Source organism: Triticum aestivum, chromosome 5A (assembly GCF_018294505.1).
Source record: "Triticum aestivum cultivar Chinese Spring chromosome 5A, IWGSC CS RefSeq v2.1, whole genome shotgun sequence".
Taxonomy (NCBI): Eukaryota; Viridiplantae; Streptophyta; class Magnoliopsida; order Poales; family Poaceae; genus Triticum; species Triticum aestivum.
Genome location: NC_057806.1, coordinates 586,873,046 through 586,896,405, shown reverse-complemented (window position 1 = coordinate 586,896,405; position 23,360 = coordinate 586,873,046). Strand labels below are relative to the sequence as shown.

The 23,360-nt window shown below is 45.6% G+C and overlaps 1 protein-coding gene across 2 annotated transcripts; it reads right to left on the bottom strand.

The window, feature by feature from the left end:
• Positions 1-17,901: 17,901 nt before the first annotated feature.
• LOC123105027 (lysosomal beta glucosidase) lies at positions 17,902-23,160 on the bottom strand. 2 transcript variants are annotated; one of them, XM_044526989.1, is made up of 10 exons: positions 22,912-23,160; positions 20,557-20,820; positions 20,264-20,468; positions 20,035-20,125; positions 19,795-19,937; positions 19,451-19,694; positions 19,243-19,347; positions 18,883-19,065; positions 18,597-18,801; positions 17,902-18,500 (listed from the first exon to the last, which is right to left on the bottom strand). In XM_044526989.1, exons 2-10 carry the CDS (start codon positions 20,771-20,773, stop codon positions 18,019-18,021), a joined length of 1,875 nt encoding a protein of 624 aa, XP_044382924.1. In that variant the 5' UTR covers positions 20,774-20,820; positions 22,912-23,160; the 3' UTR covers positions 17,902-18,018. The 2 variants fall into 2 exon arrangements, with proteins under 2 accessions (XP_044382924.1, XP_044382925.1); XM_044526990.1 differs by lacking the exon at positions 22,912-23,160 and adding an exon at positions 21,389-21,640.
• Positions 23,161-23,360: the final 200 nt, after the last annotated feature.

The window sequence follows — 23,360 nt, the reverse complement described above, 5'->3', positions numbered from 1 at the left end:
TTAGTGGCCTCGACGCTCCTTCTCTAGGGTTTGGGGTGGCCTCGACGCTGCTTCTCTAGGGTTTGGGGTGGCCTCGACAACGCTTCAAGGATAAAAAAAGAAGAGGAAGAAGAAAAAAAAGAGGAGAAGAAAGAATAGAGGAGTAAGAACTCCTCTATTCTTTCTTCTCCTCTTTTTTTCTTCTTCTTTCTCTTTTTTTTATCGGGAACGAGGGTCGTCGAGGGTCGCCGAGCGGTAGAGGAAACCCTAAATAGCAAGTAACACGGGCTCCGACGGCCACATGTATCTCACACTGACGATACTTGCTATTTAGGGTTTCTTCTACCGCTCGGTGACCCTCGACGACCCTCGTTCCCGATAAAAACAAGAGGAAGAAGAAAAAAGAGAGGAGAAGAAAGAATCTTTCTTCTCCTCTTTTTTTTCTTCTTCCTCTTGTTTTTATCGGGAACGAGGGTCATCGAGGGTCAGGGTCGCCGAGCGGTAGAGGAAACCCTAAATAGCAAGTATCGTGGGTGTGAGATACATGTGGCCGTCGGAGCCCACGTTACTTGCTATTTAGGGTTTCCTCTACCGCTCGGCGACCCTCGACGACCCTCGTTCCCGATAAAAAAAGAGGAAGAAGAAGAAAAAAAGAGGAGAAGAAAGAATAGAGGAGTTCTTACACCGACGATACTTGCTATTTAGGGTTTCTTCTACCACTCGGTGACCCTCGATGACCCCCGTTCCCGATAAAAAAAAGAGGAATAAGAAGAAAAAAAGAGGAGAAGAAAGTTTCTTCTCCTCTTTTTTTCTTCTTATTCCTCTTTTTTTTATCGGGAACGACTTTCTTCTCCTCTTTTTTTCTTCTTATTCCTCTTTTTTTTATCGGGAACGAGGGTCGTCGAGGGTCAGGGTCGCCGAGCGGTAGAGGAAACCCTAAATAGCAAGTATCGTGAGTGTGAGATACATGTGGCCGTCCGTGTTGGACACTACATCCACGTCCCACAAGTGACGTGGGCGTCGAAGCCCGCGTCACTTGTGGGACGTGGATGTAGTGTCTGACACCGACGGCCACATGTATCTCACACCGACGATACTTGCTATTTAGGGTATATCGACCCCCCTCGTGTTGAAGTTATCGGGAGGGGTATATCGACGACGACAGACCTGATAAAATACAAAATACAAACATATATATGAAAAAAAAATCGGAAAAGAAGCAATATACACAATATATATACATAATATACACAAAGAAGCAATATACACAATAAGACATAAGAAAACAAAGAAAAATAAAAAGAGGAGAAGAAGAAAGGAATAGCTAGAGGAGAAGATCGAAGAAAAAAAAGAGGAGAAGAAGAAAGCAATAGAGGAGAAAAAGAAAAAATAGAATATCTATTTTTTCTTCTTCTCCTCTATTGCTTTCTTCTTCTCCTCTTCTTTTTCTTATTTTTTCTTCTTCTTACTTATTTCTCCTCTTCTTCCTCTCCTCTTCTTCTTTCTTTCCTCTTCTTATTTTCTTTCTTTCCTATCCTTCTTTTCCTTCCTTCTTAATATCACTTAGCAAATTTTGCAACGATAGGGAGGGGGTGCTCCCGTGGTCTAAAATCCGTCTATGCATGTTAGAAACTTCTGAAAAATACATCTATGAACCCTCAACGTCCCCGCCTCTCTTATGAACAAAAAAAATCTGTGAATTAAAAAAAACATCATGTTCTATGAACAAAAAAACATCATATTTCATCCACATTCGTGCATACATCATATATGTGATCATCTATGAAAAAAACATCATATTCTATAAAAAAAATCATTACATATATATATATAAACAAGCATGAAAAAATATTGCAAAGGGAGGGCGCCGGCGGCCGGACCAAGCTGAGGAGAGGACCGCGCGCGCGGGGTCGGCGGCGAGGATGGCGTCAGGGCAGGGGCGCGGGCGACGGCAAGGGCGGGCCGGGGCGGCGCGCGTCGGGGCAGGGGCGCATGCGACGACGACGGGGGCGGGTCGGGGCGGCGCGCATCGGGGCCGGGGCGGTGCGTGTCGGGGCAGGGACGCGGCCGACGGCGGGCGACAACGAGGGCGCGGGCGACGGCGGGCGATGGCGAGGGCACTGGCGACGACTGGCACGGGTGAGGTGACGGCGACGGTGGGGTAGCCTGGCGGCGTTGGCGTCGGGGCGGCAACTGCGAGAGATGAGAGTGAAAATTTCCGAAGTGTGAACTTATATAGCAAAGCCTTTAGTCCCGGTTCGTGGCACAAACCGGGACTAAAGGTGGGTATTAGTCCCAGTTGGTGGTACCAACCGGGACCAAAGGCCTTTTTCAGCAGCCCAAAGGGCGGGAAGCGGCGGCCTTTGGTCCCGGTTGGTGGCACCAACCGGGACTAAAGGGGGGCATTGGTCACGGTTTGTGCCACGAACCATGACCAATGCCCCCTTTAGTCCTGGTTGGTGCCACCAACCGGGACCAATGGCTGCGCCTGCCAAAGCCGCGGTGCGGTGGGATGTTTAGTCCCACCTCGCTAGCTGAGAAGTGGCAGGACCTGTTTATAAGCCCTGCCCCGCCATCTTCATTGAACTGCTCTGAATTGCAGGCCTCTAGGCCTAATCTCACACTGCTATGCATGTGGGCTTGCTGGGCCTTCTGCGGGCCTGAATTCTGGCCCATGGATGGGTTTCTAGTCGTATTCAAGCCGTGGTGGCCCAGTAGGTGGCATTTTTTTTGCTATTTATTTTTTCATTTCTACTTAGAACTAAATACTTATAGTTTTTTAGTGATTTTTTCTTTCTTTTAGGTCACAAAAATTATAAACTTTCTGTTAGTGCCATTAGTTTTAAAACTTGAATAGTTTAAATTTGAATTTTTTAAATTTTGTGTGAATCACTCGTTTATGAATAACTTTACTATAAAATTGATTTTTGAGTCATTCTTTTTCCTGCTATTTAATATTACTGTGTTTTATCATTATACTCAATTTGGTGATTTTAGTTAGTCATAACAAATATTATAGGCATTTTTTTTCTTTTTGCTATTAGTTTTTCATTTCTACTAAGAACAAAATACTTATAGTTTTTAGTGATTTCTTTTTTCTTTAGGTCACAAAAACTATAAACTTTCTGTTAGTGCCATTAGTTTTCAAATTTGAAAACACTTTTTTAGTTTTTTTTGCTTTTAGTGCCTATTTTTTCCAATTTTTTTTGTTTTGTTTTCTGCATTATTTATTTTCTTTTGTTTTTTGCTTTATTTTTTAATTCTTTTTGCTTTTAGTTTTAGAAAAATTATAAACTTTCTGTTAGTGCCATTAGTTTTCAAATTTGAAAACACTTTTTTAATTTTTTTTTGTTTTCTTTGTTGCTTTATTTGTTTTATTTTGTTTCTACTTACAACAAAATACTTATTGTTGCTATTTTTATTTTTTTCCCAGTTTTTTGTTTTGTTTTCTGTATTATTTATTTTCTTTTGTTTTTTGCTTTATTATTTAATTCTTTTTGCTTTTAGGTCAGAAAAATTATAAACTTTCTGTTAGTGCCATTAGTTTTAGAAAAATTATAAACTTTCTGTTAGTGTCATTAGTTTTCAAATTTGAATAGTTAAAATTTGAATTCTTTGAAATTTGTGTGAATCACAAGTTTGTGATTAACTTTACTAAAAAATAAACATAGATGCACCTATAGAGAAAATTCAACATAAATTCATAGTTTTCAAATGAACTCTGAAAAAGTTAGCATAGCATACTCGTGTGTTACAAAGTTGGCATGGTATCATCATAATAGTTGCGGGAGAAAGTCTTCATTTTTTCTTCGCTTGTGTCATTTGCTTATTGCGCCGTAATCATGGATAATCTTCATCGTTTATCAGGATGCTTGGGTCAGCCTTGACATTGAAGGGAGGAATTTCATGAAACTTTTCATAATCTTCAGACATGTCTGTCTTGCCCTCCACTCCCAGGATATCCCTTTTTCCTGAAAGAACTATGTGGCGCTTTGGCTCATCGTATGATGTATTTGCTTCATTATCTTTTCTTTTTCTCGGTTTGGTAGACATGTCCTTCACATAGATAACATGTGCCACATCATTGGCTAGGACGAACGGTTCGTCAGTGTACCCAAGATTTTTCAGATCCACTGTTGTCATTCCGTACTGTGGGTCTACCTGTACCCCGCCTCCTGACAGATTGACCCATTTGCACTTAAACAAAGGGACCTTAAAATCATGTCCGTAGTCAAGTTCCCATATGTCCACTATGTAACCATAATATGTGTCCTTTCTGCTCTCGATTGCTGCATTAAAGCGGACACCGCTGTTTTGGTTGGTGCTCTTTTGATCTTGGGCAATCGTGTAAAATGTATTCCCATTTATCTCGTATCCTTTGTAAGTCAATACAGTCAAAGATGGTCCCCTGGACAACAAGTACAGCTCATCACAAACAGTGTTGTCACCTCTGAGACATGTTTCCAACCAACTGCTGAAAGTCCTGATGTGTTCACATGTAATCCAGTCGTCGCACTGCTCCGGGTGTTTGGAGCGCAGACTGTTCTTGTGTTCATCGACATACGGGGTCACCAAGGTAGAGTTCTGTAGAACTGTGTAGTGTGCTTGAGACCAAGAATATCCGTCCCTGCATATTATTGAGTCACTTCCAAGAGTGCCTTTTCCAGTCAGTCACCCCTCATACCGCAATTTAGGGAGACCTATCTTCTTAAGGCCAGGAATGAAGTCAACACAAAACCCGATAACATCCTCTGTTTGATGGCCCATGGAGATGCTTCCTTATGGCCTAGCGTGGTTACGGACATATTTCTTTAGGACTCCCATGAACCTCTCAAAGGGGAACATATTGTGTAGAAATACGGGCCCCAGGATGACAATCTCGTCGACTAGATGAACTAGGATGTGCGTCATGATATTGAAGAAGGATGGTGGGAACACCAGCTCAAAACTGACAAGACATTGCGCCACATCACTCCTTAGCCTTGGTATGATTTCTGGATCGATCACCTTCTGAGAGATTGCATTGAGGAATGCACATAGCTTCACAATGGCTAATCGGACATTTTCCGGTAGAAGCCCCCTCAATGCAACTGGAAGCAGTTGCGTCATAATCACGTGGCAGTCATGAGACTTTAGGTTCTGAAACTTTTTCTCTGGTATATTTATTATTCCCTTCATATTCAACGAGAAGCCAGTCGTGACCTTCGTACTGAGCAGGTATTCAAAGAAGATTTCTTTCTCTTCTTTCGTAAGAGCGTAGCTGGAAGGACCTTTATACTGCTTCGGAGGCATGTCGCCTTTTTCGTGCAAATGTTGCAGGTCCTCCCGTGCCTCAGGTGTATCTTTTATCTTCCCATACACGCCCAAGAAGCCTAGCAGGTTCACGCAAAGGTTCTTCATCACGTGCATCACGTCGATTGAAGAGAGGACCTCTAGGTCTTTCTAGTAGGGTAGGTCCCAAAATATAGATTTCTTCTTCCACATGGGTGCGTGTCCCTCAGCGTCATTCAGAAAAGCTAGTCCGCCGGGACCCTTTCCAAAGATTACGTGTAAATCATTGACCATAGCAAGCACGTGATCACCGGTACGCATGGCGGGCTTCTTCCAGTGATCTGCCTCGCCTTTGAAATGCTTGCCTTTCTTTCGACATTGATGGTTGGTCGGAAGAAATCGACGATGGCCCAGGTACACATTCTTCCTGCATTTGTCCAGGTATATACTTTCAGTGTCATCTAAACAGTGCGTGCATGCGTGGTATCCTTTGTTTGTCTGTCCTGAAAGGTTACTGAGAGTGGGCCAATCGTTGATGGTCATGAACAGCAACGCCTTTAGGTTAAATTCCTCCTGTCTGTGCTCACCCCACGTACGTACACTGTTTCCATTCCACATCTGTAAAAGTTCTTCAACTAATGGCCATAGGTACACATCAATGTCATTGTCGGGTTGCTTAGGGCCTTGGATGAGAACTGGCATCATAATGAACTTCCGCTTCATGCACATCCAAGGAGAAAGGTTATACATACATAGAGTCATGGGCCAGGTGCTGTGATTGCTGCTCTGCTCCCCGAAAGGATTAATGCCATCCGCGCTTAAAGCAAACCATACGTTCCTTGGGTCCTTTGCAAACTCATCCCAGTAGTTTCTCTTGATTTTTCTCCACTGCGACCCGTCAGCGGGTGCTCTCAACTTCCCGTCTTTCTTCCGGTCCTCACTGTGCCATCGCATCAACTTGGCATGCTCTTCGTTTCTGAACAGACGTTTCAACCGTGGTATTATAGGAGCATACCACATCACCTTCGCAGGAACCCTCTTCCTGGGGGGCTCGCCGTCAACATCACCAGGGTCATCTCGTCTGATCTTATACCGCAATGCATCACATGCCGGGCATGCGTTCAGATCCTTGTATGCACCGCGGTAGAGGATGCAGTCATTAGGGCATGCATGTATCTTCTCCACCTCCAATCCTAGAGGGCATACGACCTTCTTTGCTGTGTATGTACTGTCGGGCAATTCGTTATCCTTTGGAAGCTTCTTCTTCAATATTTTCAGTAGCTTCTCAAATCCTTTGTCAGCCACAACATTCTCTGCCTCCCACTGCAGCAATTCCAGTATGGTACCGAGCTTTGTGTTGCCATCTTCACAATTGGGGTACAACCCTTTTTTGTGATCCTCTAACATGCGATCGAACTTCAGCTTCTCCTTTTGACTTTCGCATTGCGTCCTTGCATCAACAATGACCCGGCGGAGATCATCATCATCGGGCACATCGTCTGGTTCCTCTTGATCTTCAGCAGCTTCACCTGTTGCAGCATCATTGGGCACATCGTCTGGTTCCTCTTGATCTTCACCAGCTCCCCTCATTGCAGCATCACCGTATTCAGGGGGCACATAGTTGTCATCATACTCTTATTCTTCGCCGTCTTCCATCATAACCCCTATTTCTCCGTGCCTCGTCCAAACATTATAGTGTGGCATGAAACCCTTGTAAAGCAGGTGGGAGTGAATGATTTTCCGGTTAGAGTAAGACCTCGTATTCCCATATTCAGTGCATGGACAACACATAAAACCATTCTGCTTCTTTGCCTCAGCCGCATCGAGAAACTCATGCACGCCCTTAATGTACTCGGAGGTGTGTCTGTCACCGTACATCCATTTCCGGTTCATCTGCGTGCGTTATATATAATTAAGTGTCTAAATTAATAGAAGTTCGTCATCACATTAAAACCAAAGTACATACATAGTTCTCATCTAACAACATATAGCTCTCCAGAGCATCTAATTAATTAAACCATACATTGAAACTATGTAAAACCTTTCAATGCGAAAACAAATGTGATCATAATCGCAACCAAGGTAACAATTGATCCAACGACATAATGATACCAAGCCTCGGTATGAATGGCATATTTTATAATCTTTCTAATCTTCAAGCGCATTGCATCCATCTTGATCTTGTGATCATCGACGACATCCGCAACATGCAACTCCAATATCATCTTCTCCTCCTCAATTTTTTTTATTTTTTCCTTCAACAAATTGTTTTCTTCTTCAACTAAATTTAACCTCTCGACAATAGGGTCGGTTGGAATTTCCGATTCACATACATCCTACATAAATAAAATTTATGTCACGTTGGTCGGCATAATTTTCATAAACAATAAATGAACCAATAGTTATAAAGATAATATATATACCACATCCGAATCATAGACAGGACGAGGGCCGACGGAGGCGGATACCAAAACCATCGCACTATATAAGATGCGATAATAAAAGTAAGAAAATAATACAAGTATCTATGTAAACATACAAGTAAGAATATTTTTCCTTTCAAAAAGAAGATAAGAATAAGAGGCTCACCACGGTGGTGTCGGCGATGAGCTCGGCGCGGGTGATCGACGGCGGTGAAGATGGGGACGGGGCGTGACGGACCGCTAAACCTAGACAAATATTGAGGAAAATGGAGCTTGAAGGTCGAGTTTGGAGAGGAGAAAGCTTAAGTAGTGTGGCTCGGGCATTCCATCGAACACCCTGTGTGCATAGGAGGTGAGCTAGAGCACCACCAAGCCCTCTCCCCCTCCGTCAGAAAAAAACAGAGCAGTGTGCTCTGCTCTTACGCGAAGGGGTATATATAGGCACCTCATTGGTCCTGGTTGGTGGCATGAACCGGGACTAAAGGGGAGCCTTAGGTCCCGGTTCGAGCCACCAACCAGGACCAATGGTGGTGGGCCAGGAGCGAGGCCATTGGTCCCGGTTCGTCCCACCAACCGGGACCAAAAGGTCTAGACGAACCGGGACCAATGGCCCACGTGGCCCGGCCGGCCCCCTAGGCTCACGAACCGGGTCCAATGCCCCCATGGGTCCTGGTTCTAGACTGAACCGGGACTAATGGGCTGACCCGGCCTGGACCGTTGCCCCCTTTTCTACTAGTGATAAGTCATGAAGAAAGCAATAGCAACAAACTAAACGATCAAGTGCTAAGCTAACGGAATGGGTCAAGTCATTCACATCATTCTCCTAATGATGTGATCCCGTTAATCAAATGACAACTCATGTCTATGGTTAGGAAACTTAACCATCTTTGATCACCGAGCTAGTCAAGTAGAGGCATACTAGTGACACTCTGTTTGTCTATGTATTCACACATGTATTATGTTTCCGGTTAATACAATTCTAGCATGAATAATAAACATTTATCATGAAATAAGGAAATAAATAATGACTTTATTATTGCCTCTAGGGCATATTTCCTTCAGTCTCCCACTTGCACTAGAGTCAATAATCTAGATTACACAGTAATGATTCTAACACCCATGGAGCCTTGGTGATGATCATGTTTTGCTCGTGGAAAAGGCTTAGTCAACGGGTCTGCAACATTCAGATCCGTATGTATCTTGCAAATTTCTATGTCTCCCACCTGGACTAAATTCCGGATGGAATTGAAGCGTCTCTTGATGTGCTTGGTTCTCTTGTGAAATCTAGATTCCTTTGCCAAGGCAATTGCACCAGTATTGTCACAAAAGATTTTCATTGGACCCGATGCACTAGGTATGACACCTAGATCGGATATGAAGTCCTTCATCCAGACTCCTTCATTTGTTGCTTCCGAAGCAGCTATGTACTCCGCTTCAGACGTAGATCCCGCCATGACGCTTTGTTTAGAACTGCACCAACTGATAGCTCCACCGTTTAATATAAACACGTATCCGGTTTGCGATTTAGAATCGTCCGGATCAGTGTCAAATCTTGCGTCAATGTAACCATTTACGATGAGCTCTTTGTCACCTCCATAAACGAGAAACATATCCTTAGTCCTTTTCAGGTATTTCAGGATGTTCTTGACCGCTGTCCAGTGATCCACTCCTGGATTACTTTGGTACCTCCCTGCTAGACTTATAGCAAGGCACATATCAGGTCTGGTACACAGCATTGCATACATGATAGAGCCTATGGCTGAAGCATAGGGAACATATTTCATCTTCTCTCTATCTTCTGCAGTGGTCGGGCATTGAGTCTTACTCAACTTCACACCTTGTAACACAGGCAAGAACCCTTTCTTTGCTTGATCCATTTTGAACTTTTTCAAAAGTTTGTCAAGGTATGTGCTTTGTGAAAGTCCAATTAAGCGTTTTGATCTATCTCTATAGATCTTGATGCCCAATATGTAAGCAGCTTCACTGAGGTCTTTCATAGAAAAACTTTTATTCAAGTATCCCTTTATGCTATCCAGAAATTCTATATCATTTCCAATTAGTAATATGCCATCCACATATAATATCAGAAATGCTACAGAGCTCCCACTCACTTTCTTGTAAATACAGGCTTCTCCAAAAGTCTGTACAAAACCAAATGCTTTGATCACACTATCAAAGCATTTATTCCAACTCCGAGAGGCTTGCACCAGTCCATAAATGGATCGCTGGAGCTTGCACACTTTGTTAGCTCCCTTTGGATCGACAAAACCTTCCGGTTGCATCATATACAACTCTTCTTCAAGAAATCCATTCAGGAATGCAGTTTTGACATCCATATGCCAAATTTCATAATCATAAAATGCGGCAATCGCTAACATGATTCGGACAGACTTAAGCATCACTACGGGTGAGAAGGTCTCATCGTAGTCAATCCCTTGAACTTGTCGAAAACCTTTCGCAACAAGTCGAGCTTTGTAGACAGTAATATTACCGTCAGCGTCAGTCTTCTTCTTGAAGATTCATTTATTCTCAATTGCTTGCCGATCAACGGCAAGTCAACCAAAGTCCACACTTTGTTCTCATACATGGATCTCATCTCAGATTTCATGGCTTCAAGCCATTTTGCAGAATCTAGGCTCACCATTGCTTCTTCATAGTTCGTAGGTTCATCATGATCCAGTAGCATGACTTCCAGAACAGGATTACCTTACCACTCTGGTGCGGATCTTACTCTTGTTGATCTACGATGTTCAGTAATAACTTGATCTGAAGTTCCATGATCATCATCATTTACTTCCTCACTAATTGGTGTAGGTGTCACAGAAACCGGTTTCTGTGATGAACTACTTTCCAATAAGGGAGCAGGTACAGTTACATCATCAAGTTCTACTTTCCTCCCACTCACTTCTTTCAAGAGAAACTCCTTCTCTAGAAAGGATCCATTCTTAGCAACGAATGTCTTGCCTTCGGATCTGTGATAGAAGGTGTACCCAACAGTCTCCTTTGGGTATCCTATGAAGACACATTTCTCCGATTTGGGTTCGAGCTTATCAGGTTGAAGCTTTTTCACATAAGCATCGCAGCCCCAAACTTTAAGAAACGACAACTTTGGTTTCTTGCCAAACCATAATTCATAAGGCGTCGTCTCAACGGATTTTGATGGTGCCCTATTTAACGTGATTGCGGCCGTCTCTAAAGCATAACCCCAAAACGATAGCGGTAAATCAGTAAGAGACATCATAGATCGCACCATATCTAGTAAGGTATGATTACGACATTCGGACACACCATTACACTGTGGTGTTCTGGGTGGCGTGAGTTGCGAAACTATTCCGCTTTGTTTCAAATGTAGACCAAACTCGTAACTCAAATATTCTCCTCCACGATCAGATCGTAGAAATTTTATTTTCTTGTTACGATGATTTTCAACTTCACTCTGAAATTCTTTAAACTTTTCAAATGTTTCAGATTTATGTTTCATTAAGTAGATATACCCATATATGCTTAAATCATCTATGAAGGTGAGAAAATAACGATATCTGCCACGAGCCTCAACATTCATCGGACCACATACATCTGTATGTATGATTTCCAACAAATCTATTGCTCTCTCCATAGTACCGGAGAACGGCGTTTTAGTCATCTTGCCCATGAGCCACGGTTCGCAAGTATCAAGTGATTCATAATCAAGTGGTTCCAAAAGTCCATCAGTATGGAGTTTCTTCATGCGCTTTACACCGATATGACCTAAACGGCAGTGCCACAAATAAGTTGCATTATCATTATCAAATCTGCATCTTTTGGCTTCAACATTATGAATGTGTGTATCACTACTATTGAGATTCATCAAAAATAGACCACTCTTCAAGGGTGCATGACCATAAAAGATATTACTCATATAAATAGAACAACCATTATTCTCTGATTTAAATGAATAACCGTCTCGCATCAAACAAGATCTAGATATAATGTTCATGCTCAACGCTGGCACCAAATAACAATTATTTAGGTCTAAAACTAATCCCGAAGGTAGATGTAGAGGTAGCGTGCCGACCGTGATCACATCGACTTTGGAACCATTTCCCACGCGCATCGTCACCTCGTCCTTGGCCAGTGTTTGCTTAATCCGTAGTCCCTGTTTCGAGTTGCAAATATTAGCAACGGAACCAGTATCAAATACCCAGGTGCTACTGCGAGCTCTAGTAAGGTACACATCAATAACATGTATATCACATATACCTTTTTTCACCTTGCCATCCTTCTTATCCGCCAAATACTTGGGGCAGTTCCGCTTCCAGTGTCCAGTCTGCTTGCAGTAGAAGCACTCAGTTTCAGGCTTAGGTGCAGATTTGGGTTTCTTCTCCTGAGCAGCAACTTGTTTGTTGTTCTTCTTGAAGTTCCCCTTCTTCTTCCCTTTGCCCTTTTTCTTGAAACTGGCGGTCTTATTGACCATGAACACTTGATGCTTCTTCTTGATTTCTACCTCCGCGGCCTTTAGCATTGCGAAGAGCTCGGGAATCGTCTTATCCATCCCTTGCATGTTATAGTTCATCACGAAGCTCTTGTAGCTTGGTGGCAGTGATTGAAGAACTCTGTTAATGACACTATCAATAGGAAGATTAACTCCCATTTGAGTCAAGTGATTATGATACCCAGACATTTTGAGTATATGTTCACTGACAGAACTATTCTCCTCCATCTTGCAGCTATAGAACTTATTGGAGACTTCATATCTCTCAATATGGGCATTTTCTTGAAATATTAACTTCAACTCCTGGAACATCTCATATGCTCCATGACGTTCAAAACGTTGTTGTAGACCCGGTTCTAAGTCGTAAAGCATGGCACACTAAACTATCGAGTACTCATCAGCTTTGCTCTGTCAGACGTTCATAACATCTGGTGTTGCTCCTGCAGCAGGCTTGGCACTTAGCAGTGCTTCCAGAACATAATTCTTCTGTGCAGCAATGAGGATAATCCTCAAGTTACGGACCCAGTCCGTGTAATTGCTACCATCATCTTTCAACTTTGCTTTCTCAAGGAACGCATTAAAATTCAACGGAATAACAGCATGGGCCGTCTATCTACAATCAACATAGACAAGCAAAATACTATCAGGTACTAAGTTCATGATAAATTTAAGTTCAATTAATCATATTACTTAAGAACTCCCACTTAGAAAGACATCCCTCTAATCTTCTAAGTGATCACGTGATCCAAATCAACTAAACCATAACCGATCATCACGTGAAATGGAGTAGCTTTCAATGGTGAACATTAATATGTTGATCATATCTACTATATGATTCACGCTCGACCTTTCGGTCTCAGTGTTCCGAGGCCATATCTGCATATGCTAGGCTCGTCAAGTTTAACCTGAGTATTCTACGTGTGCAAAAACTGGCTTGCACCCGTTGTAGATGGACGTAGAGCTTATCACACCCGATCATCACGTGGTGTCTGGGCACGACGAACTTTGGCAACGGTGCATACTCAGGGAGAACACTTTTATCTTGAAATTTAGTGAGAGATCATCTTATAATGCTACCATCAATCAAAGCAAGATAAGATGCATAAAAGATAAACATCACATGCAATCAATATAAGTGATATGATATGGCCATCATCATCTTGTGCATGTGATCTCCATCTCTGAAGCACCTTCATGATCACCATCATCACCCGCGCAACACATTGATCTCCATTGTAGCATCGTTGTCGTCTCGCCAATCTTATGCTTCCACGACTATCGCTACCGCTTAGTGATAAAGTAAAGCATTACAGGGCGATTGCATTGCATACAATAAAGCGACAACCATATGGCTCCTGTCAGTTGCCGATAACTCGATTACAAAACCTGATCATCTCATACAATAAAATTTAGCATCATATCTTGACCATATCACATCACAACATGCCCTACAAAAACAAGTTAGACGTCATCTACTTTATTGTTGCAAGTTTTACGTGGTTGCTACTAGGCTTAGCAAGAACCGTTCTTACCTAAGCATCAAAACCACAACATAGTTTGTCAAGTTGGTGTTGTTTTAACCTTCGCAAGGACCGGGCGTAGCCACACTCGGTTCAACTAAAGTTGGAGAAACTGACACCCGCCAGCCACCTGTGTGCAAAGCACGTCGGTAGAACCAGTCTCGCGTAAGCGTACGCGTAATGTCGGTCCGGGCCGCTTCATCCAACAATACCGCCGAACCAAAGTATGACATGCTGGTAAGCAGTATGACTTATATCGCCCACAACTCACTTGTGTTCTACTCGTGCATATAACATCAACGCATAAAACCTGGCTCGGATGCCACTGTTGGGGAACGTAGTAATTTCAAAAAAAATCCTATGCACACGCAAGATCATGGTGATGCATAGCAACGAGAGGGGAGAGTGTTGTCTACGTACCCTCGTAGACCGTTCGCGGAAGCGTTATATCAACGCGGTTGATGTAGTCGTACGTCTTCACATCCGACCGATCCAAGTACCGAAAGCACGACACCTCCGAGTTCTGCACACGTTCGGCTCGGTGACGTCCTCGCCTTCTCGATCCAGCAAGAGGGGCGAAGTAGTAGATGAGTTCCGGCAGCACGACGGCGTGGTGACAGTGTTGGTGAAGAACAATCTCCGCAGGGCTTCGCCTAAGCACTACGAAAACTGTGATGGAGGATAAACTAGAGGGGACGAGGTTGCCGGCACACGGCTTGGTGTTTCTTGATGTGTCTTGGGTGCTAGCCCTACCCCTCTATTTATATGTTGAGCCTTGGGGTCGAAACTTGGAGTAAAAGCCTCCACAAAGTCGGTTTCACCCGAAAGGCAGGAGTCCTTCTCGGACTCCAGGGCCAGACGCCAGGGTTCCCGGCGTCTGGACCCAGACGCCAGGGACCCTCGCGTCTGGCCCCTGGACTCCGCAAAACTTCCTTTTGCGCTTTCCAAAAACCTTGTGGGCTTTCCCCTTTGGCCCAAATAAAGTGTTCTCGTACCCAAACATTTCGGGAAACATCCAGAACCCCTTCCGGTGATTTCCGGAACCCTTCTGGTGACCAAACACTATTATCCCATATATCAAACTTTATCTCCGGACCATTCTGGAGTTCCTCGTCATGTCCGTGATCTCATCCCGGACTCCGAACAACATTCGGTCATCAACATACATAACTCATAAAGTACTATATCGTCAACGAACGTTAAGCGTGCGGACCCTACGGGTTCGAGAACTATGTAGACATGACCGCGACACCTCCCTGGTCAATAACCAATAGCGGGACCTGGATGCCCATATTGGCTCCTACATATTCTACGAAGATCTTTATCGGTCAGACCGCATAACAACATACGTTGTTCCCTTTGTCATCGGTATGTTACTTGCCCGAGATTCGATCGTCGGTATATCAATACCTAGTTCAATCTCGTTACCGGCAAGTCTCTTTACTCGTTCTGTAATACATTATCCCATAACTAACCCATTAGTTGCAATGCTTGCAAGGCTTATAGTGATGTACATTACCGAGTGGGCCCAAAGATACCTCTCCGACAATCGGCGTGACAAATCCTAATCTCGAAATACGCCAACCCAACAAGTACCTTTGGAGACACCTGTAGAGCACCTTTATAATCACCCAATTACGTTGTGACGTTTGGTGGCACACAAAGTATTCCTCCGGCAAACGGGAGTTGCATAATCTCATAGTCATAGGAACATGTATAAGTCATGAAGAAAGCAATAGCAACAAACTAAACGATCAAGTGCTAAGCTAACAGAATGGGTCAAGTCAATCACATCATTCTCCTAATGATGTGATCCCGTTAATCAAATGACAAATCATGTCTATGGTTAGGAAACTTAACCATCTTTGATCAACGAGCTAGTCAAGTAGAGGCATACTAGTGACACTCTATTTGTCTATGTATTCACACATGTATTATGTTTCCGGTTAATACAATTCTAGCATGAATAATAAACATTTATCATGAAATAAGGAAATAAATAATAACTTTATTATTGCCTCTAGGGCATATTTCCTTCAGGGTGGGGGGGGTCGAAGAGAATGCAAATCACACCCAACCTCAAAGTTATTATATCTCATATTTCATAAAAACAATCGGTTTCACGTTCAAACACTTTAGTTCCTTTCAAATTTAAACATTTAGAACATCAAACGAACATGCACGTAATTTTTGATAAGTTGCAAAATCATTCCAACAGTGACATGTACAAATCACATGTTCCCGCCTTCTGCATCGTCCCCTCCTTCGAGCTTCTAGAAAATAATGATCAAGTCTCACTGTCACGCCCAAAAATCTCATGCCGCTGGATCTATTAGGTTTAGATCTAACATGATGAATCGATTCTGCTTGGCTATGCGATAATCTCTTGCCCTAACCTCCTTAATTTGGAACATACGCGCCTCCATCTTCTACTGCATTTCAAGCCTACGCATCTCCATTTGTTGCTACATTTGGATCTAGGCGCCACCACCTCTTCCTGACCTTGTCTACTCTGTTGCATTACACCTCACCTAACCCTCTTGTCTTGGTTCTTCGTCTCGCCCATCACTAAATTTTCTTACTTCCTCTTCTTGGTGTACTTGTTTCTTGTCTTTGTCAACTCATCGGTCTCTTTTAATCGCCTCCACCACTCCTCTCTTGAGCCTTAGCTTTTCATACTTTCTCCTAGCGGGCCGACCCGCCGTAGACATCGTAGTAGTACTTCTAGGCACATTTGACATTTCCTCTCCATCTACAACATATGTGTAGCCGTCCATCTCCAAAGAGGAATTGGTGTACTTTCCAGCTTTTGGGTTACCGTCATCACTCCTCATCTTTCACTTCTTGTGCTTTTCTAATAAATCTCAACAATGTTGGAGGCCAAACGGTTTGCCCTTCGACTTAGTCATTTGTTTGTACCTCTCTTGGGCTATCTCATCCTAAAACAAACAAATGCACAGATTGATGAGAATGCTTAAATTAATGCAAATGTGGCAAACAAATGCAGAACAAGATTATACTTACATATTGATCAATGTTGACACCGCTAGGAGGAGAGTGCTTCACTTGCTCCTTGCAACCCACCCAACAGATGCACATCTCTTGAATCATACCCCATTGGTAGTGAGAGATTTGATACTACGTTTCGGTCTCCACCCAAGATGATGTTGGAAACGCTCCTCAATTTGCTTTCAATACTTTGTTGCCGATTGATCTTTCCTGACAATCACATCAAGAGAGATATCTTGACATGATAGGGCAAGCGCAACATCCACATCAGGGGTTAAAGTTGTTTCCCCAAATTGTCTTCTTTGCCGAGCCAGTGGGGCTCGAATTGATCAAATTCCATATCTTGGTCAAACTGATGATCAAAAAGCGATAACGATGTGCCATCGAGATCCACAACATTTGTCTCGGACTGAACCATCATCGCATTGATAAATGATTCTTCGTTGAAGATCGATCCATCCAAATTTAGAAAATCGTCACTAAATAGTAAACGTTGCCCATTTGACAACAAATTTCCATGATCACCTCGCGTTAAATTGAACAAAAACCAAATACAAGGCAAAGGATTCATTTTTATACCACGTCGTCGTATCTACTCCGGCGTACGACCGGGAAGGTGCCCCAGTTTTGCAGGCCGGAGGGACGAAGCAAGTTGGGGAAGGGCCGCGGGTACCTAGTTTCCTCGTCTTCTTCTTCTGTCCCTTCGTCACCCGCGGGAGGAGGCCGCCGCCTTCATGCAGTGTCATAGGCTTTGTCACCTCATTGTCGGACTCCCACGGCAACGTGAACGAGATGCTGGCCTAGGTGGTGGCGGTCGATCATCGAAGGCGCAGGAGGTGCGTCAACCACCAAAGGCGTAGAAGGCGCGAGATAAGTCCAAAACGATGAAATCAGACGAAAGGCTCAAGGTGTCGTCGATACCGTCGCCGACAGGGACTGGGGCAGCCGAAAGCGGTGAAAGACGACGCTACGGCAATAGAGGGGAGGCGGCAGAGCAGACCAGAAGAGCAATGTTGTTCACGCCAAGCCATTTTCTAGACGGAGTGCGCTCCAAATATTTCCCACATAAGTCAAATATGGAGGCTCACGGGCTCGATTTGAAGCACCTTTGAAAATTATGGCGACCAAGGACAGGATGACGGCTTTGTTAGGGCGGTCTTTTCAGTTAAAATTGTCATAACGACGATTATTATGGCGATCGGACGGCTTGCTGTAACACCACCGGATCTGTAAGAACGCATCGCTCTTTTATTGCTAACAAATCAACCACAAAACGCAATGTATGTATGTGTCCCATCTCTCCAGCCCAACCGAGATACATCCCATCTCAGTTATCTCAGCCGACTCACTTGTTGGCCTCAGTGGTGAGGCCAAACCCGAAGGGGAACAGCGGGTCGTAGTGCTTGTCGCCGACGTTCATCGGCAGCTGGTCCACCGACTTGAACCACGTCCTGGCCAGCTTCCCGGAGAACCCGTAGTCGCCGAACAGCACGTCGGTGACGCCCTGGCCCTCGGAGCCGGGCAGCCACGCGGCGACGAACGCGTCCATGGCGCCGATGTACGGCTCCACCACCAGCGGCCTGCCGGAGATGAGCACCACCACGCACCTGACGCTCTTGCACACGCTCTGGATCACCGAGGGACCCGGGGCAGGGATCGTCAGGTTGAGGTTGTCGCCGAACGTCTCGGCGTAGGGCGGCTCGCCGACCACCACGATGGCGTAGTCGTACTTGCCGCTGTCCACGGCGGCGCTGTCCGGGTTCTCCGAGAAGACCACCTCCGTGCTGGGGTCGACGATGGACTTGATCGCCGAAAGGATCGTCGTCCCTGCATGCGTTTCATCACATGATTCCATCAACTTTTGGCCCAATTTCCGACGACGTTGCCACATATTAGTACTACAAGCAAGCAATGAATATTTACCGGCAGTTTTGTCGTTGCCGGTCTGTCCTTGCCATGTGATGGTCCATCCTCCGCACTGGTTGCCCAAGTCGTCGGCGTGGCTTCCGGCGACGAGGATCTTGCCGGCCTTCTTCGGGAGAGGCAACAGCGGAGCGGAGGCAGATTTTCCATTTTTCAGCAACACCAATGACTTCCTGACGGCTTCACGAGCGAGATCGCGGTGTTCCTAACAATGGGACGGAATTTATAGTAAGAATTCATGGATCCTGACAAATGAAGTGTTGAAAATGTGGTGTTGAGAACTAACCTGCTTCCCGAGTTCACCAACGAGGCTTGGGTCAGCATAGGGGCTCTCAAACAGGCCCATGGTGAACTTCACCCTAAGAATCCTGTAGACAGCATCATCGATTCTGCTCATGGGGATAATGTTGTTCTTTACTTGGTATGTCAGATCATCAATGAATTCGGTGTAGGCAAAAGGAACCATGATCTGCAGAATAGTGTATACCAGAGCATGGTCAGAATGGAAGAAAATGGCATATTTGTATTAGTTCTAGAAGAGATAACAACTGTCAACGGTGTATCAGATAAGAAACATCCTATCTTTACTCATGTTTTATCCAAAAAGTTGAAGTTGGCTGAAGTATATGTAATTTGCACATCTTACCATGTCAATACCGGCACCAACTCCGGCCTCAACTGAATAAGAATAGTTCACACCTGGAGGACTAGTAATCCGATCAATGCCTTGCCAGTCTGAAATCACGAAACCCTGTTTGCGCGAAATCCCACCAAATTGATTACATCAGTATCTTAAAATAGGCCTGAAGAAAACAAAGAGTGAAATTGTTCTGCCTTTCTAATGAGCAACTGACCCGGAATTTGAGCTTGTTCTTCAGAAAATCAGTGACAAGGAAGTGGTTGGCGTGCATTTTCTTGCCGTTCCAGCTAGAGTACGAGGTCATAACAGTGGAGACACCTCTGATGATAGAATTGTAATAAGCAGGCATATGGATAGTCATCAGCCCATGGGCGTCGATGATTGTATCATTCTCGTTGATCCCCATAAACGTACCACCGTCACCGACATAGTGCTTTGCGCATGCAGCAACCTTCTTGCTGCAGTGTACCAAGAGTGACAACGAAGTTAATTCCGCCTCTTCAGATTAAAGCACAGAACACAAGTTACCTACTAGTATATCTGTCAAATGTATATTACCTTCCACCAACGTATGGCCTTCCCTCAGAACCAGCCGGAACGTCGCCTTGCAGACCAGAGATAAGTGTGGTCATGGACTGGACAACCTTTGGGTCTTCGCTGTAGCTTTCGTAGCAGCGTCCCCATCTTGGATCTCTACACACCTGAGCAACATCAACGGGTGAGTTTCTAGGAACAATAGCAAGGCACATTTGGCATCCATACTAAAGTATCAACCATCCAAGAAGTATGATCTATTACCGCAATACACGGAGCAAAAGCGTAAGGAATTCCCGTTGCTCTAACTTCAAGAGCAGTTGCTTCTCCTATCCTCTTTATCAACATAGGGTCCCTAGAAGACAGTAACATATTAATTCAGATCAACATATGTGTCACAGTTGATCTAATATAATATAGACATCCATATTACAGGATATATGACATTTCACTGTCACATCAATCAAAATTTAAAAAAGAGAGCAGTTTCTACCTGGTAGCTCCGAGGCCAACATTATGTGGGAAGATGGTAGCTTTGTAGACGTTGTTGTGACCATGCACGGCATCAATACCGTAGATCATCGGAATACCTAGGCGGGTGGAAAGGGCGCCCTTTTGCATCTCGTTCACCATCGACTGCCAAGCCGCAGCGGATGCCTGAGGAGAAGGCACACTGCCTCCACCACTCAGTACGCTACCTGCATCATACAAAATGTTATTACAGACAGCTCTGCAACCCTTCAGAATCTGCAGTTGTTAATTTAGCACAAGGGACGTGAGAGGCACCTATGAAGTACTTGGACATGGCCTCTGCTGTGGCATTCTCCCTCTCAATCTGGGTCATCTGGCCGATCTTTTCAGCGAGGGTCATCCGACCAAGCAGATCCTTGATGCGAACGCCAAGAGGCTGCTTCGGATCCTTGTACTTGAGATAATCCGCGCTTCCCAACGCCGCCAAGCAGAACATGAGGAGAACAAAGGTGGTCTTGTGCAGACTCCCCATCTTGGCACTGCGTCTGGTATCGATCACCGCCGACTATATGTATAGACCTGGGGAAAGTGTGGTAATCATGTGAGCAAACATTGAATGACGCTTATGCAACAAGGAAAAATCAAAGATGAGCTAGCTAGTGCAAGGAAGGATTGATGTTTGAAAACACAGTTAAAGGACAAGCATTAGGCCTAGTCCACTCAAAGGCTCCTCTGTTGTCCATAGCCATCATAATAGAGCAGCAAGATACAACGGCCTAGCAGTGTAAAGAAAGACTAGTGTTTGAAAGTAAGCACGTAAAGACCAAACATTAGGCTAGGCCATTCAAAGGCTCCCCTGCTGGCTCTAGGCACCATAGAGAAGTAGTGAGACACAAGGGAGCATGCTTTACTTAAAGTAAACCAGGTGGTGGTTTCTTTTTATCACTTTCACTGTCCGAAAACTCAAGTTGCTGAAAACCAGCATGATCATCGGCAAGTTGCAGAAAACCAGCCGGCAAAACAGCAAGCTATATGTGTAAACCCCAACGGCCACAGAAACCTTGATGATTCGACAGAGAACGCCTAAAAGCCCATACAGTACACTCGACAGACATGACTGCAGCTGCAAGTATGTATGTCTGTATACCTCAGAAGGAGCAGCTAGCAATCCGCCGCATGCGCGCGAACACGAACTCGCAAGAGCAAGGTGAAACCGGCAAAAATGTCTAGCGGTTGGTGCCCTGGGAAGGAGAGGTGTGAGAGGAAAGGAAAACCCCGGTTCATCTTATAGCCGCCCGGTAGCAGTGTGCACTCTCACGGGGGAGTGCCGCCGCCGACACGAGATTCGCAAGGCAGCAAAGGAGAGACCGAAAGCGAAGGAAGGAAATCATTTGCTTTGATGAGCTGCGATGACGACGGCGGCGGGTAATGTAAACAACAAAAAATCCTTTTGGAAGCATAATACGGAGCAGTATAAAGTATGAACGGAAAGGGGGAAATGGAAACGGAAACGATCCCCACTAACTACGCCACGTCCACAATTCTCGCGCCACCGCTGCAGTGCGGCGGCACCACGTCCAGGGCCACGCCACAAGAGCCGAGAGGTCGACGGGCATCTTAATCCGCTGCGCCGTCGCTGTGGGCGAGATCACAGCTAACTAAATTATTAATTCTCCGTCGATGCTCGATCCCACTCACCGCTCTGACTGGTCGCAAGCGCAGCGCAGTCCATGCTCCGCACACAGCCACAACCACATTTGGCGACTGCACGCACGTAGTACGCGAGAAGCGGGGGAGAGGCCCGCCTCACCGGCCGCCGGGCGGCGACGAATTTCTCCAGCTGGATCTCCGGCCCGGCCGAAGGGGACAAGGCACCTAGACGGGCGAAATAATCGCGAATTCTTTGCCCTGCTTCGCCGTGGAATGGGAAGGCTTAACCACCGCCGGCCGGGCGCCGGGGCGGAGCGTCCAAATTAAATTAGGAGAAAATGGTGGACTCGCACGAACGGCAGTGCTAGTAACCGCCACACTGGTCATACAGGAAACCACCGTAGAATAATGCTGCTACTAGTACATGGATGGATCTTAATCCGGAGAATGTAGATACAGTTCCGGCGGGAGGGGAGGCGTGCACGCATGCGGCCGGGAGACACGGATCGGGACTGGTTACTGGTGCGCTTGCGTGCGGGAGGACGGCCACGCTCGCGGATTCAAATCGAAGACTCGCTCGAGTATTCCCCACTGCTCCATGAGTGGCCAGGCCATGGAACATGGCCATGGATGGCAACAGCCACCATTATCTATCTACTCCTACTGGAGCAGTAGAATAGTACTAGTACCAACCGGACCGGACTAGAAGCGCAGGAAAGGGGCGCGGGTCGCTGGCAAATCCACATCCAAGCGCCACCCAGGCAGATTCTCGTTTTGGAGCCGCTCTCTCGCGCGCGAGGAGAAGAAAAGGGTCGGTCGGTGGTGGCGGCAAACCTGGAGCGCAGCGCAGAGCGGAGCACTCCACTCCTACACTCGTAGGTGGTGGTACGTGCGCGCGCGTCGCGTCACCGGTGACGGCGACGGCGAGGAAGGGGACGAAACCAAACAACCAACCAACCAACGAATCAACACGCGGAGGGAGGCGAAGCAGGGGAGCGGGATGGGAGGCTGACGGCATACCAGTCAGTTACCGCGGTGACGGACGACGGGACGACGGGACGACGAGGACGCCGGTGCGGCCGCGCTGCGTGCGGCGAGAGGCCGGGGATAGTGAGGCTCTGGGCAGCGGACCACAGCAGAGACGAGAGGGCGCTGGCACTGGCGGACGATGATAGGGCCAGGCTTTATTGCCCCCTGCTGCTGCAAAAGCTCTCTGTGTTACTAGTACTCCTTTTGGTGATTACTGATTGCCATCACTGTTTTCCAATTTTCACCCCAGGGAAAGGGAATCCAACGCCGGCGACGACGCGCGCACAGGCACGCTTTGACCGCGACGGATGTCGGGCGGCTGGTTCCTTCCACGTTCCTTCACACGCCCGTCTGCCCGTCACGCCGCTGATCCCTGGCCCCCAACCGCCCGCGCGTGACCCCCGCCACCAGGACCACGAGTCCTCGTGCGTTGCAACGGA